The 14,979-nt window shown below is 34.8% G+C and overlaps 1 protein-coding gene across 11 annotated transcripts in view; it reads right to left on the bottom strand.

Annotated features, from left to right (window-relative positions):
• Positions 1-14,979, bottom strand: part of ADGRB3 (adhesion G protein-coupled receptor B3) — a 454,887-nt gene that overhangs the window by 162,676 nt on the left and 277,232 nt on the right. For all 11 annotated transcript variants that reach the window (XM_042017060.1, XM_042017059.1, XM_042017064.1 and 8 more), the window contains one exon: positions 14,674-14,717. In XM_042017060.1, the coding sequence (XP_041872994.1) occupies positions 14,674-14,717 (44 nt within the window). The remainder of the gene's footprint in view (positions 1-14,673; positions 14,718-14,979) is intronic.

Below are 14,979 nucleotides of genomic sequence, written 5' to 3'. Positions count from 1 at the left end.
TCTGCTCTTCTCATAGTTTATGGAAAAAAATTGCAAGTGTCATTGACATAGTATTTGTAAAAAATTCTAACATTTTCACCCAGTTGGAGACCAAGTTGAAAACACAGGGTATATTAGCTGCAGTATTAAAAAATTACTTTATACATCACTATACTGAAAGATTGAAGAAAAAAGCACATAAACTAAAATAACTTTAGATAGATATTTCTAAGTTAACTGATTGTATGCTCAAGAGCAAAATAAGTAAGTATTGAATTATTTGTTAACCAGAACTTTTTTTGTTCTCTGGAAAGAAATATGATCCTTATGTTATTCATTGCTTTTTTACCACTCAACTAACTGCTTCGGAGTTTCCACACGTTTCACTGATTACATTATTGTAAAGGGCAAAATATCTCTCAGACTAAAATTCCATTATTTTTACACATCCTTCTGGAAAGAATGCATAAAATGTAATAAAAATGTGATTTAATGATGATCAGAATTTATGCCCTGTACAGCATACTGAAGAAGAGACTAAAATATGAGGTTTAAGTGAGAACTGAGAGCAAGCAACCCAAACTTGATAGCATGTGGAATTACTCAGTGCATGGTTCAGAAAACCAGTTTTAGAATATTTATAAGACACAATTCATGAAAGGCTTTTTATAGTGTTTCTGATAATATTTTATTGTTAATTAGTTTTCTTGCTATGTAGTCCTGCTCCTGCTTGCTGACAGAGGTAATCCCTGTAACCAGGATGTTTGCACCTAAATGTGTTCTAGTTGTAGGTGTGAGTGCTAACTGTCTTGTTAAATTAATTTCAATTCACGTGACAAAATAAGGGCGCCATATCAGTGGGCAGGGGAAAGGGGCGTGTGATGTCAGCCATTCAGTTCTGGCTTTTATGTTTTAGAGTACATCACACACTTCAATTAAGAAAGGTTAACAAGGTTATTTCTCAGCTTTTGGCCTTTAGGAACTGATTTGAGAGGCAATCAAAACCATTGAGATACAACTGGTATTAAAAGATCATGGGAAGTTTGTGGTCTTTATTTGTGTCACTACGCAGAATCAGACTAGATTTTCTGCTTCACAAATGTCAGACCTTCTCATTATTAAAAAAATACAGCAGAGGAACCATATAGCCAGAAGTGTTTGCAGTACAAAAAAAAAAAAAAAAGAAAAAAAAAAGAAAGAAAACAAAATGTCACATATATGAAATCCTAGGCTTGTTTTCACCTCAAGAATACAGAATATAGGATCTACACTGCTTTTAAACACATACTGGGAAGTCTGTTCAATACCAATTATAGCATTCATAAAGTTATGCAAGATTATGGTAAATATCAGATAATTTCATTTAACAGCTGTTACAATGAGAATAATGAGAATGGATTGACTGTGTACCATCTAACCAACTTCATTGTAATCTCTGCTTCTTAACTGTGATAACATGATGGAAAGCTGATAATATATTAAAGCCCTTTCACTTAATAAATAGGTTTGTAAAGAGGGCAGAAAATGCCTCAAAATGCTTTTGGGAACATAATCAACCTTGTAGGATCACAAATATACATTTTTTAGTATCTAGCCCAAGTGTGGAGAGAAGATAAAATATTATTTTGTTATGCCCTGATTCTGACTACAAACTATGATTTAGAAATTAGACATTATGTTTCAGAGCATGTCTTATTCCTGATGAGGACTCATTTCTCCTTTTATTTTATTCAAAGAAGTCTATCAAATTGATTTTATATTTCCAATATTAACCCCATTGAATGCATTTCCTGTTCTCTGAAAAGATATGGCTATTTTGTATGTTGCCTTTGGAGGATATTTCCTTCATAAAGTTACTCATTGTCACTACGTCCTTAACACTGAATTTACTAAGTTGGAAAATGTTTATCCAAGAACTACAGACATAACATGTTCATTTACTTCCAAACCTCTTTTTTCTCTATCCAGTTTTGTGAGTTCAATGTCAATAGCATATATTTAATATTTTAAATTATGCTTATTATTTTTACGCAGCTTCATGAGATTATTATTTGTAGTCTGATGGTGAGGGCGATCTCCTGGAAAGAAAAAGCTGTGAGAACCCCTAGCACTCCACAAAGAATTTGTCCTTGGGTTATTTTACAGAAGGTCATCCTTATCTTTTTATTAAGCATGTGTTTACTGCAAGGACATAATCTGAAAATCCATATGCTGAGGTAGAAATTGATATATAGGGCAGAATTCAGTCTGGTATTGAAACTTCTAAATTTCTAAATTTAAGTACGTATAGGTATGCAAAATATTTAAGTTTCCATTAGTCAAAGGATATCGTGTCAGTACAGTCTATAGAGCCTAGAAGACAGCTTACCTGTATACAGTACCCTGTGACAGCAGCACTTGCAGATATACACCTCTGAGTGTTTTCATTTTCTCAATTATGCAGTTGATTCTGCTGTTAGCAATTGATTTAATTTTCTACCTACAGTACTGCTAGAGAAGTCTTCTGGTGTCTGCGCCTTACCCTGCTTTGAAAGGCATATTTTCTTCTATCTTCTGTACATATATTCTGAAATTGTTCTCCATGCTTGTATTAAGGTATCTAAATTGAGCCTTTAATATTAACCCTTAAATCTAGGGCCTATTCAAACACATTAAGATATCCAGTATGTAATATACCTCATCTTAAAAAAACCTAAACAAATAGAAATCCAGAAGAGAAATTATTAAAAACATCAGCTTTATAGTTGGCCACTGATGACCTATACTTTGAAGTCAAATACAAATAATATCAAACACTTACTCACATCCCCAGAATATTGACCTGGGTTTTCCTTGGTTATTTTCTCAGAAACAATTGGATTAATCAAAGCAAACTGAAAATGTAAAGATCTAGTCAAACCAAAAGGAACATTAGTTGTATAGGTTATAAAATGACATTTAGATAATAGTTTGAGCTGGCAGTAGCACGGAGAGGTTGTAACAGAAGAGTGTCTCTAAAACAGAATGCCCAGTATCTACAGAAACTCCATACACAGCAGAATGTGTTAACAAATACCTTCTCACCTCACTCCCAGTTCTCCCTGCTTCTTCCCCACAATTGTCTGAACAAGCAGCTTCTGTGTTTTCCAGATATTAAGATGGTTGCTGTCTGGGATTTCATCTTGTATCATCATTCTTAGATAGCTGTGCACCTACACACTAGCCTTTCATGGTTCCTTAAAATGACACACAAGAGATGTTTCCATTTTTGCAGGAAGGTGAGAATGAAGCCAGGATCATGTGGGTCCTTTCACAAGTGCTAGACATTTTTCAGACTAAAGAAAGCTGAGTAATTCTAGTGGCTAGGTCACAGGGTTGTGGACCTAAGAGCATCTTGTTCTCTCATTTCGGCTGAAACACTGACTCATTATGATATTTAGACATCCATGTATTTCCTTGGCTGTGATGAAAATTTTTCTACCTACTAGGTAGAAAAATTTCCTCAGAGGAAAAGAATGTGTCTAATCAGAGTTTTCTTGTGTAAATCAGTTACAAAAATATGAGAACAGAATAGTCTGCTTCAGATGAAAAAACAAAAAACCACATATTCTAGCAGTCGGTACAGGCAGAGTAACTAAGGAAAGATAGATTGATGATAGATAGCTGACAGACAAAGAGATATATAAATAGATAGACAGACAGATAGATAGATAGATAGACAAAGATAAAACCAGGCGATTTTGTAAATTTAGCATGGTTTTTCTCTTGCATTTGCAATGAAGAAGAGGCAATATACAAGAGGTGTTTGTTATCTAATTTAAGATCAGTATATGTTCTCCAATATAAATTACATTGAGAGCATGTAGAACCTGACGTCATATAAATTTTTCAGTATGCATTGCAGTATACAGAGCATGCTTTGCTGTGTAATAAAATAAAGAGATGGATGCTTCATATTTTCAATTGTACTTGTTGAGGGGGTGATGGTAAATATTTTTACATCCTTTATTCCTCAAAGATTTTAATCTCTGTGTATACACAAAATGATGAAGTATGTGTGTAAGCGCACGCACAGCTTGTGTACCTAAAACTTCAGATGTTTGTCCACTTATAAGAAAAAGGGGGAGGGAAGGGAAGAATGAGCTGAAGATGTGATATGCATAGAAAGAGATACTATCGACTTTCTCCTGTACATGCTACAACTTTTGGAGTATAAACTGCTTAAAAAGAGATTAGACTACTTCCTGAATGCTGCTGACTCTTGCTCTCTTTTAAGAATTTCTGTACTAGCTGCAGGGCACTATACTGGTTAAATGCAATCAGAAATTGCTCAAATGAAATAATTCTTTTTTGTTTTAAATATCTTTTGTTTGTGCTATTATCTCATATTTTATATATTTACATTCTAAGCTATTTTGATATATTAAAATCGTAGGTAATTTTTGTGAATAACCATTAAAACTGAGCAGGTATCAAAGAAGTACACACCAGCATTTAAAAAAGACATTTAATAGCTCTATATTTCAGTCAAAATAGCAATCATGAGGTAGTATAAACCTAAAGGATTTAGTTTTAAGTCTGGTCAAAATGTACTTTTTACAGGCTAAGCACGCAAATATATCAGATTCAGCATAAGCAGTGATCTTATTTTTCTAGCTCTCTATTGCTCTACATGTCAGTGTATGCAATCCCTTAATTATTGCCATTCATGTTGATGGACTGACTCCTGGATTTGTGCCAATACGCGTGGTGTGATTCCATTCCTACTGTCCAAATCTGTTATGTTTTTTAAGCCTGGGGCCTTCTATGGATATACTGGTAAACTTGACATCAGGATCATATTCATGTTAAGTCATGAACTGACAGTCACATGATGGCATTTTAATGCATGTTTTTGATATATGCAGAGATATTTTGTTTTGCTTCCATAGTTATGGGTAGATAGAACAGAAAAGACAACCGCTAGAAATTGCATCATTAGGATAACATGTACCATCAAGAATCATAACTGTAGCCTGTGAAATTTAGAATTATATTATATACTCCATTACTTTGAATAATAGCATGACTGCAGAATGTTATCCCCAGCACATGCACTTGAATGCATATGTATATTACATTTAGTTAACTAGCTATACAAGAAATCTCTCTTACTCAATATTATCAGAGCAGACAATGATAACATTAAAAAACTATTACAAATACACCATGCTTTCAGCTAAAAATCTATTTAGCCATAATCTAGCAGTTATTCAACACAGCAGTTTTGGGTTTTTTGTGAAATTGCTTTGCTTGGAGCTCTTCATCTAGCATATTACCTTCCATTTAAACTTGCTTAAATCCTGATATACATTTGTATTATTCTCATTAAGGTTTGGCCACCCTGCATAGTTTAAACTTAATAAAAGATCTTCCATTCAAATTAAGTGATAAGTTGTACAAATATTGTCCTTGCAATCTTTCAATCATTTAGAATTTTAAGTGATAAACCCCCAAACATTATTTTTATCTTTGTTTCTGATAATTTAAGTTTTTTGGCTAATTCAATTCATATCAGATATATTCCTTTAATGAAATGTCACATTTTATCAAATGCAACATTGGCCTCAAGTGTTTCTGTTTTAAAGGAATTAAACCAGCCTAGCTCATAGTAGAGAATAGTAAGTTGAGTTGCATTCTCACTAAGTAGAAGAGAGTTGAATTAACTACAGTAAAAATATAGTATATGGTAAACCTCCTCCATTTATAATCTGTCATAAACTGTAAGATAAATATGAGTTGATATATACACGTTATGCTTTCTCTTTGCTGAAACAGTGCATGATGAAATAGTCTCATTTAATGACGTGATGTTCTTTTGATCTGTTTATCTGGTATACACTGAAAAACTTCTCATACAGGATGAGACTTTAAGTACCACAGAAAAAAAAAATGGAATGGAAGCATGGATAACTAAAGATATCAAGAAAATGGTATATTTTATCTTAGGTTTTGCAATATGATGCAACTGCATAGCTACTATTTTACTAATATTTCAATGTATTTTTCTGAATATTGGGATGCTTCAAAGCCTGAAAGTCTTGAACCTGTCTTCTTTATCCACTCTGCACTGAATTTCTAATCTAGATTCAAATTCTGAAAATATGACTCATGAAAATAACTCTATATTTTAATGACAATGGCCTCTGGAAATAAACCATACAGAAATAGATTTTGTCTTTTTTTTTTTTTTTTTTCTTTCTTTTCCAAAGGGTTATTTTTCACCAAATAAGCCTTTTTAAAATTTTTAGATTGAATACTGACCAGATTTTGTCAGTGAGGACATACACATTGATTGACGTCATGAACAGGCACGTGAAGGTCTTTGCTTCCCTCTAGTGACTGGTCTAGGAAGAGATTTAACTGAATCTGCTCATCTTAAACCTTGGCTCAGAGATTCAGCAAAAGCTCAATTATGTGTAAAGACACCTGAGAGGTCAGTGAGATGCTGATATAGCATTAGAACATGTATATCTGTGATAGCTATAGATAACATATGGCAGATTTACACCGGACCTGTGTTTGAATGGTTTTGATGTAGTATTACAGTTTTAGCAGACAGAGATAAAATTTCAATGTTGACATTTAAAGAACAACTGATAGAGTTGGAAGATGACCTCTAAGATGCATTTCAAAACACAATTTCAAATATTTATTTAAGGTCATTTTTGCAAAAAACACTTCTTGTAGTAAGACAGACCAGACTTCAATAAATTACATGATGTTCAATTCATCAGAGGGAATACTTATTAATTCAGGAGACTTAGATCTACACATTTTCAAGTCAAGACAAGCAAAACTACACTCTGCAAGTCCAAAAACATACATTATATTATACCATGTTATATTTTCCTTATCATACTACTAAAAATAGCTATATTTATACTAGCTGTAGTTCTGTTTTGGGATTTTTTTTTTTGTACTGACTGCAAATAAATTTAAAAATAGCAAATAATATGATTTACTTACAAGCAATTTTATGCATATGACCTGTACACCTATTTTCAAAGGAACAGGTGCACAGCTCTTCTTACATGGACAAGCAAATATTCCCCAGGTTATTCAACTTCTTTGGTGACACAAGCAGATTTTTATTTAAGGATGGTATAATACAAGGACCATTAGTGCTTCCAACTTCTGTTGGACAAGCAGAGCTAAATTCTCCAAAACAGACAACAGTCATGAGATCATCAGAATGAATGAGTTAAAAGAAAGAGAAATACCATTATAAAACTATTTAAACTTCAGAGATCTGATTCATGGCAGGAGAATGATACTGGCTTTGAGAACAACTAGAGAACATTTTCATTTAGGACTCAGGAATTTTGAATTCCAACTCTACCAGGGTTTAATCAGTGACCTTGGATGAACAGTTTTGCTTTCATTATGCTCTAGTTTCGCCTAGCTGAAAACCAGGGAGGATGGTATGGACCTCTGTGTTAAATTGCTTTTTAATTTACAGGTGTAAAAACCTTTAAGAGGTACATGATATAAATGAGAAAGGTTGCTAAACTTTTGCAGCTTCAACTGTGCTATTTTGTACTTTTGGAAGCTGTATTCTATTTGGTAAACACTGTTTTCTCCTGTAAGTCAGCCCAAGGCCAGCACCCTGCTGGATTTCCAGATCTTATCTGTTGCATTTCTTGGTCAAGTTTTATTAGAGAAAACAACAACTGAATTTTATTTGACTTAGTAAGATCCATGAATTTTTCTGGAAACAGATATAAAACCAAATTATGACTGATTTTTTCTGTAGTAAAGTTTATTCAAACCGCTCAATTATCTTTTGTCCTCATTATATGCTAAAAATCTGTCAAAAGTCCAATTATAATCTTTAAATTCGATTATGAAGATACAATCACTGGTTCTTTTTAGTTACATTTCAGAATTTTAATTGCCTGATATTACAAGAAACCACTATTTTTAGTTTGTGAAAATCTACATTTACATAACAGCAATAAATAGCAGTTGAGTTCTCAACAAATGGAGTTGATTAATCATCCAGTAAAAATTAAAAAGAAAGTGAAATTATTAGCAGGAATTAATTTGATTTCCTTTTCTTGTTATAAATTTCAGCAGGCCATGTAAGCTCTGTTCATGGCTGTGTAGGTGTTAGTGAAGAGCCATGTTATAAAAAAAGTACTAAATTATAAATTCCTCCCATATATACTGATTCATTTTGTGTATGACTTAAGCAAAGAAAATTGTGGCCTGACTCTTTTTCACCATAAAGAAACTCCATTTATATTCTACAATATTTCAGAATTAATTTTCTGCATTACAGTATAGTCTTAGCAGTTTGTGAATTTAAAAATTTTTAAATTTAGGTCTTGCATGGCTTGCATTGTTTGCCACTTGATCTGATCTATCTGATTCAAATCAGTCAAAGTCTTTTAGTTGTCTGCAAGGGAGTTTGGATCATGTTTTTCATTCCATACTGTTTTAATGAAAAAGAACATAATTCTGTAAAGTCTTTCAAGTCTTTATGCAGGACTATCAAGAAAAAAGAATGTGTAGTGTGCTATTACACAGGTCCCACTATGGAAAGTTCTTCATAAAAACAGGCATTCCAGGAGGCACTTATCTTTTGAGTAAGTTCATTAATGAACATAAGCATAGAAACTAACATGGAAAGAGAATTTTCTGCCTTGAAAAAGGTGCCAGAAGTAAAGTCTGACTGTAAAGCTGGACCAACAAGACTGCAGTCAATGGAAGAAGCAAAGCTTTAGCTGGCATGTACTTACTGTCATTCAATTTCCTCAATATCTTTCTGGGGACAAAAATAATATGACTGTAAAGTGATATAAAGTAAGGAAAAGCTACTATTCATATTTCCAGAAAAAAATTCTGACTTAGGATATTCTAATGATTTGATTATCAGCTTGACACATTTTGACAAAAGTTATAAAGAGTCTTCTTGAACATATTTTCAAAGGTTTGCAAGGCTAGGACAAAAACCCCCAAAAATTTAGTGGTCCATTGTGCTAGTTTTAAAAATCAAAGTGAAGAGGAGAGAGACATAGCAGATCTCTATCAATTTTGCCACCAGGAAACAAAATGCAAAAGTTGGCATGCATGTAAGTTTATATTGTAAAGCTGAGTTGCAGAAAATCACAATTAGCTGGTACAATCTTCTTTATTTGTATTGAAGAATTCCTTTTTGGACTATTTCTCCAGACTTGTATCCAGGAACAATGGGAGAAAAATAATTAAAAGCTGTGGGAGATAATTAAAAAAAAAGTAATTGTAAACTTTTTTTAACCCTCTTTAATGGACGATGCTCCAATATGTCTAGAGTGTAATTGTGAAGTTATATAAATGCATGCATTTTGTCATTTTGCATGTATGGGTATTCATACTTTCATATACCTTAAGGGTAGAAAATCTAAACCACTGCCAACATAAACTTGCATAGCAATAGGGAAAAAAAAATAGAGCAGATTTACCACTTGTCCTAATCTAAAACTGAACCAGGTCAAAATTCTTGCAACATCAAAAATTTCAGCTAATTGCATTGTACCTCTTCCAACTGTATAGTCAGCAGGCACAAACTATTATGAGCACACATATGGTCAAATAAAATGCTGTCATACTGTTATAACATCCTTCTGCAGCAACTGGCAGAGAAGAGCCTCAGAATACTAAAACCCTTTCCTTACCCAGTGCTGTGCGATGTCACATTGCACTGCATACAGATGTGGAGCACACCAGCAACAACTGACTCTATCCTGTGGAGAACACATGTGCCCACATTATGTCCAACACATTTCTAAATGAACGAACAGCAGCTGCATGGTTTTGCTAATCAGTTGGTGACTCTGGAAACTCCCATGTGAGAAATCACTTCCTCCCAGTGGCCCACCACATCTACCCCACCTTCCATGCCCTCACTGCAGTACTGCTAGCTGAGGGTTGCCTGTGAGGGTGGTACTTTCCAGTGTTCAGTACTGTGGCACCTATCTTTCCAGCCTCTTACTGTGTTTTGAATTCTTCACCCCGGTTCAAGATTCCAGGGGCTGGGTCCTCAAAGACAAATAACTGATTTTGTCAGGCCAAACTTCATAGATGCTGGAGACCCATTGTGCTCCTTTTGACTGGGATAGAATTAATTGTCTTCACAGTGGCTACTATGGGGTTATGTTTTGTGCTGAATACAGGGTTGATAATATAGAGATGCTTTTGTTATTGCTGAGCAAGGCTTACACAGAGCCAAGGCCTTTTCTGCTTTTCATGCTGCCATGCTGGTGAGGAGGCTGGGAGTGCTTGGGAGGCTGAGAGGAGACACAGCCCGGACAGGTGACTCAAACTGACCAAAGGGATATTCCATACTATATGACATCACGCTCAGTATATAAAGTGGGAGGAAGGAGGAAGGCTGAGGACATTTGGAGTGATGCCGTTTGTCTTCCCAAGTACCTGTAGGAGGGCCCTGCTCCCCTGGAGATGGCTGAACACCTGCTTCCCATGGGAAGCACTGAATTAATTCCCTCTTTTGCTTTGCTTGTGTGCATTGCTTCTGCTTTCTCTATTAAAGTCTTTATCTCAACCCATGAGCTTTTACCCTTCTGATTTTCTTCCTGATACTAATGGTGGGAAAGTGAGCAAGCAACTGCGTGGAGCTTGGCTGCTCTGGAGTCAAACCACAACATCCACACACACTGTCAGTTATGGCACCTATCACATATGAAAGCATCAGAGATAGCAACAAAGTTCAAGAGAACTGTTCAGACTGCCACAGTAAATGACATTTTTGAAATGAAAATGTATGTATGCATATAATGATTCTTTGATCCCTGGGATCACAGAGCCTTACCCATATCTACATAAAACAAAACAATACTAGGAAAAAAACACTGATAGGGATATGGCAAGATTTAGGTTTGGCATGGTGACAAAAACATATAAACAGTGGTAAAATCAAATACAGAAGTGTTGGGAATCAGCTCCCCAGCCTATGAATATTTTCCAAAATAGTATGTTGGACTTTCAGCAGAACTTCTTGTGAGTAACACACTCCAGAGGAGCTGACAGCTCATTGGGCATGGACTGTTCCTTTAAGGCTGAAAAGTGCGTTTCAAACTCCTTAAGTAATTTATATAAAGAAAAAATTGAAGGGCCAGTTCCTGAGGTCCCCAAGTAAATGCATCTGACCATTGGATCACTTTCTGGTTGAGACTGTTTTTGCTGTCTCCTTATTCTTTCTTGATTTCCTTTCCAGAAAGGTAGGAGGGACAAAAGAAAAGCCTTCAAGTTTTGTTTCATCTTAAAATCTTTAAAATCCCTTCTGTGGGGTAGAAAAGTCAGCCCTTGTACCTGACCAACTGCTTTTCCTTCTCTTTGTGGACTGAGACACTTGAGCTAATGTATCACAAACCGTTCCTGACAGCAAGGATTGTTTGCTCATGCCAGATAATGCAAAGCAGAAAAGACACAACTCTTTCTGAATTTTTTGGTTGGTTGGTTTAAGGAACTAAATTGTTTCTCCTTAGACTGTTAAGTACAAATATTCCAAGCATTTTCCTATGAACTAGAGGGAGAAACATTCAGTATCCTAAGACTTTACTGAAGGCAACATTTAGAATACATTTTCTGAAACAAGTAGTTGAAGTTATCACTCATTTCTGAGGGGAAAAAATCACTGCTTACATACAACTGATGCTCAGCTTTGTGTAGGGAAGATGGAAGTATCAAAGCAAGCAATCATAAACAAGTCTGGTTTCAATCACCACAGACAGATGTGCTCTATATTTTGTGATAATCAACTGAAATAAAATGTTGAATTATTGGATTGAGTTTAATACATGACATACTATTTTGTTCTTTAGTTCCACTGTCTCAATATTGTACACACACTTGACTAGATGCCTCCAGAAAGGGCACAAGGCTGCCAGCTTGATAAATGGGAAACCTTGTAAAACATAATCAGAGGGCAGAGTCACAAAATCTCATAGAAAAATGGATTAAAACTGGTTTTACCAAAGTTAGGATGACCAAATTGTCACAGATACCAATGGCAGTAGAATAAGTTTGATGATCTGGTGTGATTAAACAGCTCACAGATCCAGAACTTTCTTCAAGGCTGGATGTCAGGGAACTGTAATCATCGATCAATCTCCTGAAAACATGTCCAAAATCCAGGTAGACAAAGCTTTCCTTGCTGCTGGAGAAGTATTAAACTGACAAGATCAGTGGAGGGAGTATCATTTACCAAATGTGAATTTCCAGTGCCGATAAAGGTGTGGGAGAAGTGGCTAAAAAGGTGGAAAAGCCCATTAGAGGTTGCTGCTGGCTGGATACCAATGATAAAAGCAAACACAGTTTTAATCTAAAACCCACTTAATTTAAAACACCTGACTCCTGACTGACTATTGATTAGTTAAGCACCCCCTAAAGCAGGCTACTTTTATTTGGGTTTATTCCAAAACGCTTGGCAAGTCCTGGTTATGCAAAAATTATCCAGTTTGGAAGGACATGAGTACATCACAGCTCTGTAGGATTTGCAATATGAATTAGGCTATTAATCCCTCAAATCCAGTTGCCTGCTGGTGAGGATAACTAATTCCTGAGACTTAGAGAAAGCAGAAGAAATAAAACAAAGCCACCAAGAACCCAACATAATCATGAGCACCTAATCAATTGTATAGTCCTCTACCTATTTATTTGTTTAGATTTATAAATGATAGAAACTGACTCAGCATTATAGAGCTTTCATAATTTAAAACCCACAATGTCAGAATACAAATTCTGAAATATTCCTGACTAAATACAAATAGAAATAAAATGGTCCAAACAAAAAAGAAACAAAATAATAAAAAATACAAAAATAAATTTTGAATAAGCTAACAATAGAGATATTGTCCAAAGGTGATGGAGAAAAAAGGAACAGTTTGCTCTTGCTATTGCACACTGTGATAAGAGATGTCACATTCTCATAAACTATCACACATACATGTGCAAAACAAGTGACAGTGGTGTCCATGCAGACTTTACTGCTGCATCACATCTTATTGGGAATATTTCAGGGCTCATATCACTTTTAAAAATGGACACATCTCCAAGAACACCCCCAGTCTTCACACCTTCTAACATATTCAATAGCAACTACTAAATAATATGCCTAGTAAAGATATCCTTCAGAATACAAAAATGTGTGTTTCTCTCTCAAAAACCTCAGACTATTTTATGTAAGTTTTATGTAAATTTTAGATGTTTCACAAGTTTACTCTTCAGTCCAGATTCTGAAGCATATTGAAAACAGTACTTATATGTAGCACTGAACTTCTCCATAAAAAAATACTAGGAGAAATGCAAAACAAGTGGCAAGCACAAAATGCATTTGTTTGCAACTACTTCACACATTCATCCCAAATACCTGAATAAAATCTTTTAATCACATTGTAAAATACATGGTGTTGGGATTTTTTTTAGCAGTCTAATTCCATTTAAATATGACTTTGATATTCTGAACTGGAACAGTGAAATCAGAGCATGTGCTCTAAATACACAGTGCTTAAAGTAACCCATATAAAAAATTATAAACAAAGCAATGTACCACTCCTGTATAAGCAAAACATTGTGAAGAGAAAACAAAGAATATATTCCAAATCTTTTGCAATCCATGTGCTCCTAATAATGCATAAGATCAAGTCTTTCATGTACTTCATTCCACAGATTTAACGGAAATGGAATACTATGATGTTACTGGCAAATAATGGTACTATGATTCTTTTGCAGAGGCATAAACCAAGGCACTACTTGTATTTGGAGAGATTTCTAGTATCATGTCCAAAGTTTCTCATTTCTGTACTATAAGGTTGTTTCTCAGCCATCAGTGTGCTGATGTAAATCCAAGCTCAAGGAATAAAAACACAAAATCACAGGCATGCAATTTCTAACACTGTAGATGAGTCTGTATTATAAGACATATATAATATACCTGGATAAGAAGTACAACATCATCTTTAAAAAAAAGTAACATGGAAACCATATAGAGATCCTCCTTGAAACACTTAATCTGCATCGATGCAAAGTTCACCTTAACTTTAATGGGAGATTTACTGTGAAAGATTAATGCAGCAAATTACAACTGCACAAACTTAGGATTCATTTTAAACCACAACTGATTTTACTGATTTGCTTTCTTACAGCAACACTTTCTTTTTTTCATTATAGAAGGGAAACACTGAAAAATGTACAAGAAGACTAATAGTAAGATTTCACTGCTTAGAATACAGCTATTATTTTAATAAACTTAAACGAAAATTTGAACCAACTAAAATGAAGAATGCTGTGGGGATCACACTCAAAAATTGTATTTCTCCCTGCAGTAACAGAAACGGGAGTCTTCCTTAGTTATTTGTCTCATCGCTTACCCACTTGCCTGTTGCCCAGCAACTACCATGAAGGAACTACAGTTCTTCTCCATTCCCATTTTAATCTTGAAAAAGCAGATTAAAATTATTACGTAAGCAATCTCTTTCTGGTGAGATTTTGGAATATTTCAGTTTATGTATCTGCAAAAAGGAAGCAAAGTGACTGGAGAATCCAGTACTTCCACTCTGTCAAAGGTTCACTCTCTCTCTCATATCAACCGGTTTACTGACCAACTACATAAAAATCACTAGGTACTTCGTAATATTTGAGCTATAGCAATAGAAGCAAACATCTGTCACTTACATTCTTGAATCATCCCACAGCACACAGTAGGGATTCAATGTGCCCTAAGAAGAAAACAAACAGACCTATTAGTTACCTGTATGCAAAAATATTTGTCATGCTTGACCTAAAAATTTATTTGGGTCTCCTCCTACAAGATCATCCTTATACTCTGATGAATTGATGCCACCGAAATGGCAAAAGCTTAAGGTTAATTCTTATAGGATATTTTGAAGGCACTTGAACCTCAGAGCAGAGTATTTGTGCACTCTCTGCTTAGATAAGGAAAGCATAAAGTTGTCTTTTTGGTATATCCTAGTGGAAGTA

The sequence above is a fragment of the Corvus kubaryi genome, unplaced genomic scaffold (assembly GCF_017639235.1).
Source record: "Corvus kubaryi isolate FWS band 111438036 unplaced genomic scaffold, C.kubaryi_AGA036_p1.0 split3-73, whole genome shotgun sequence".
Classification (NCBI taxonomy): domain Eukaryota; kingdom Metazoa; phylum Chordata; class Aves; order Passeriformes; family Corvidae; genus Corvus; species Corvus kubaryi.
This window is presented reverse-complemented; position numbering and strand designations above follow the sequence as displayed.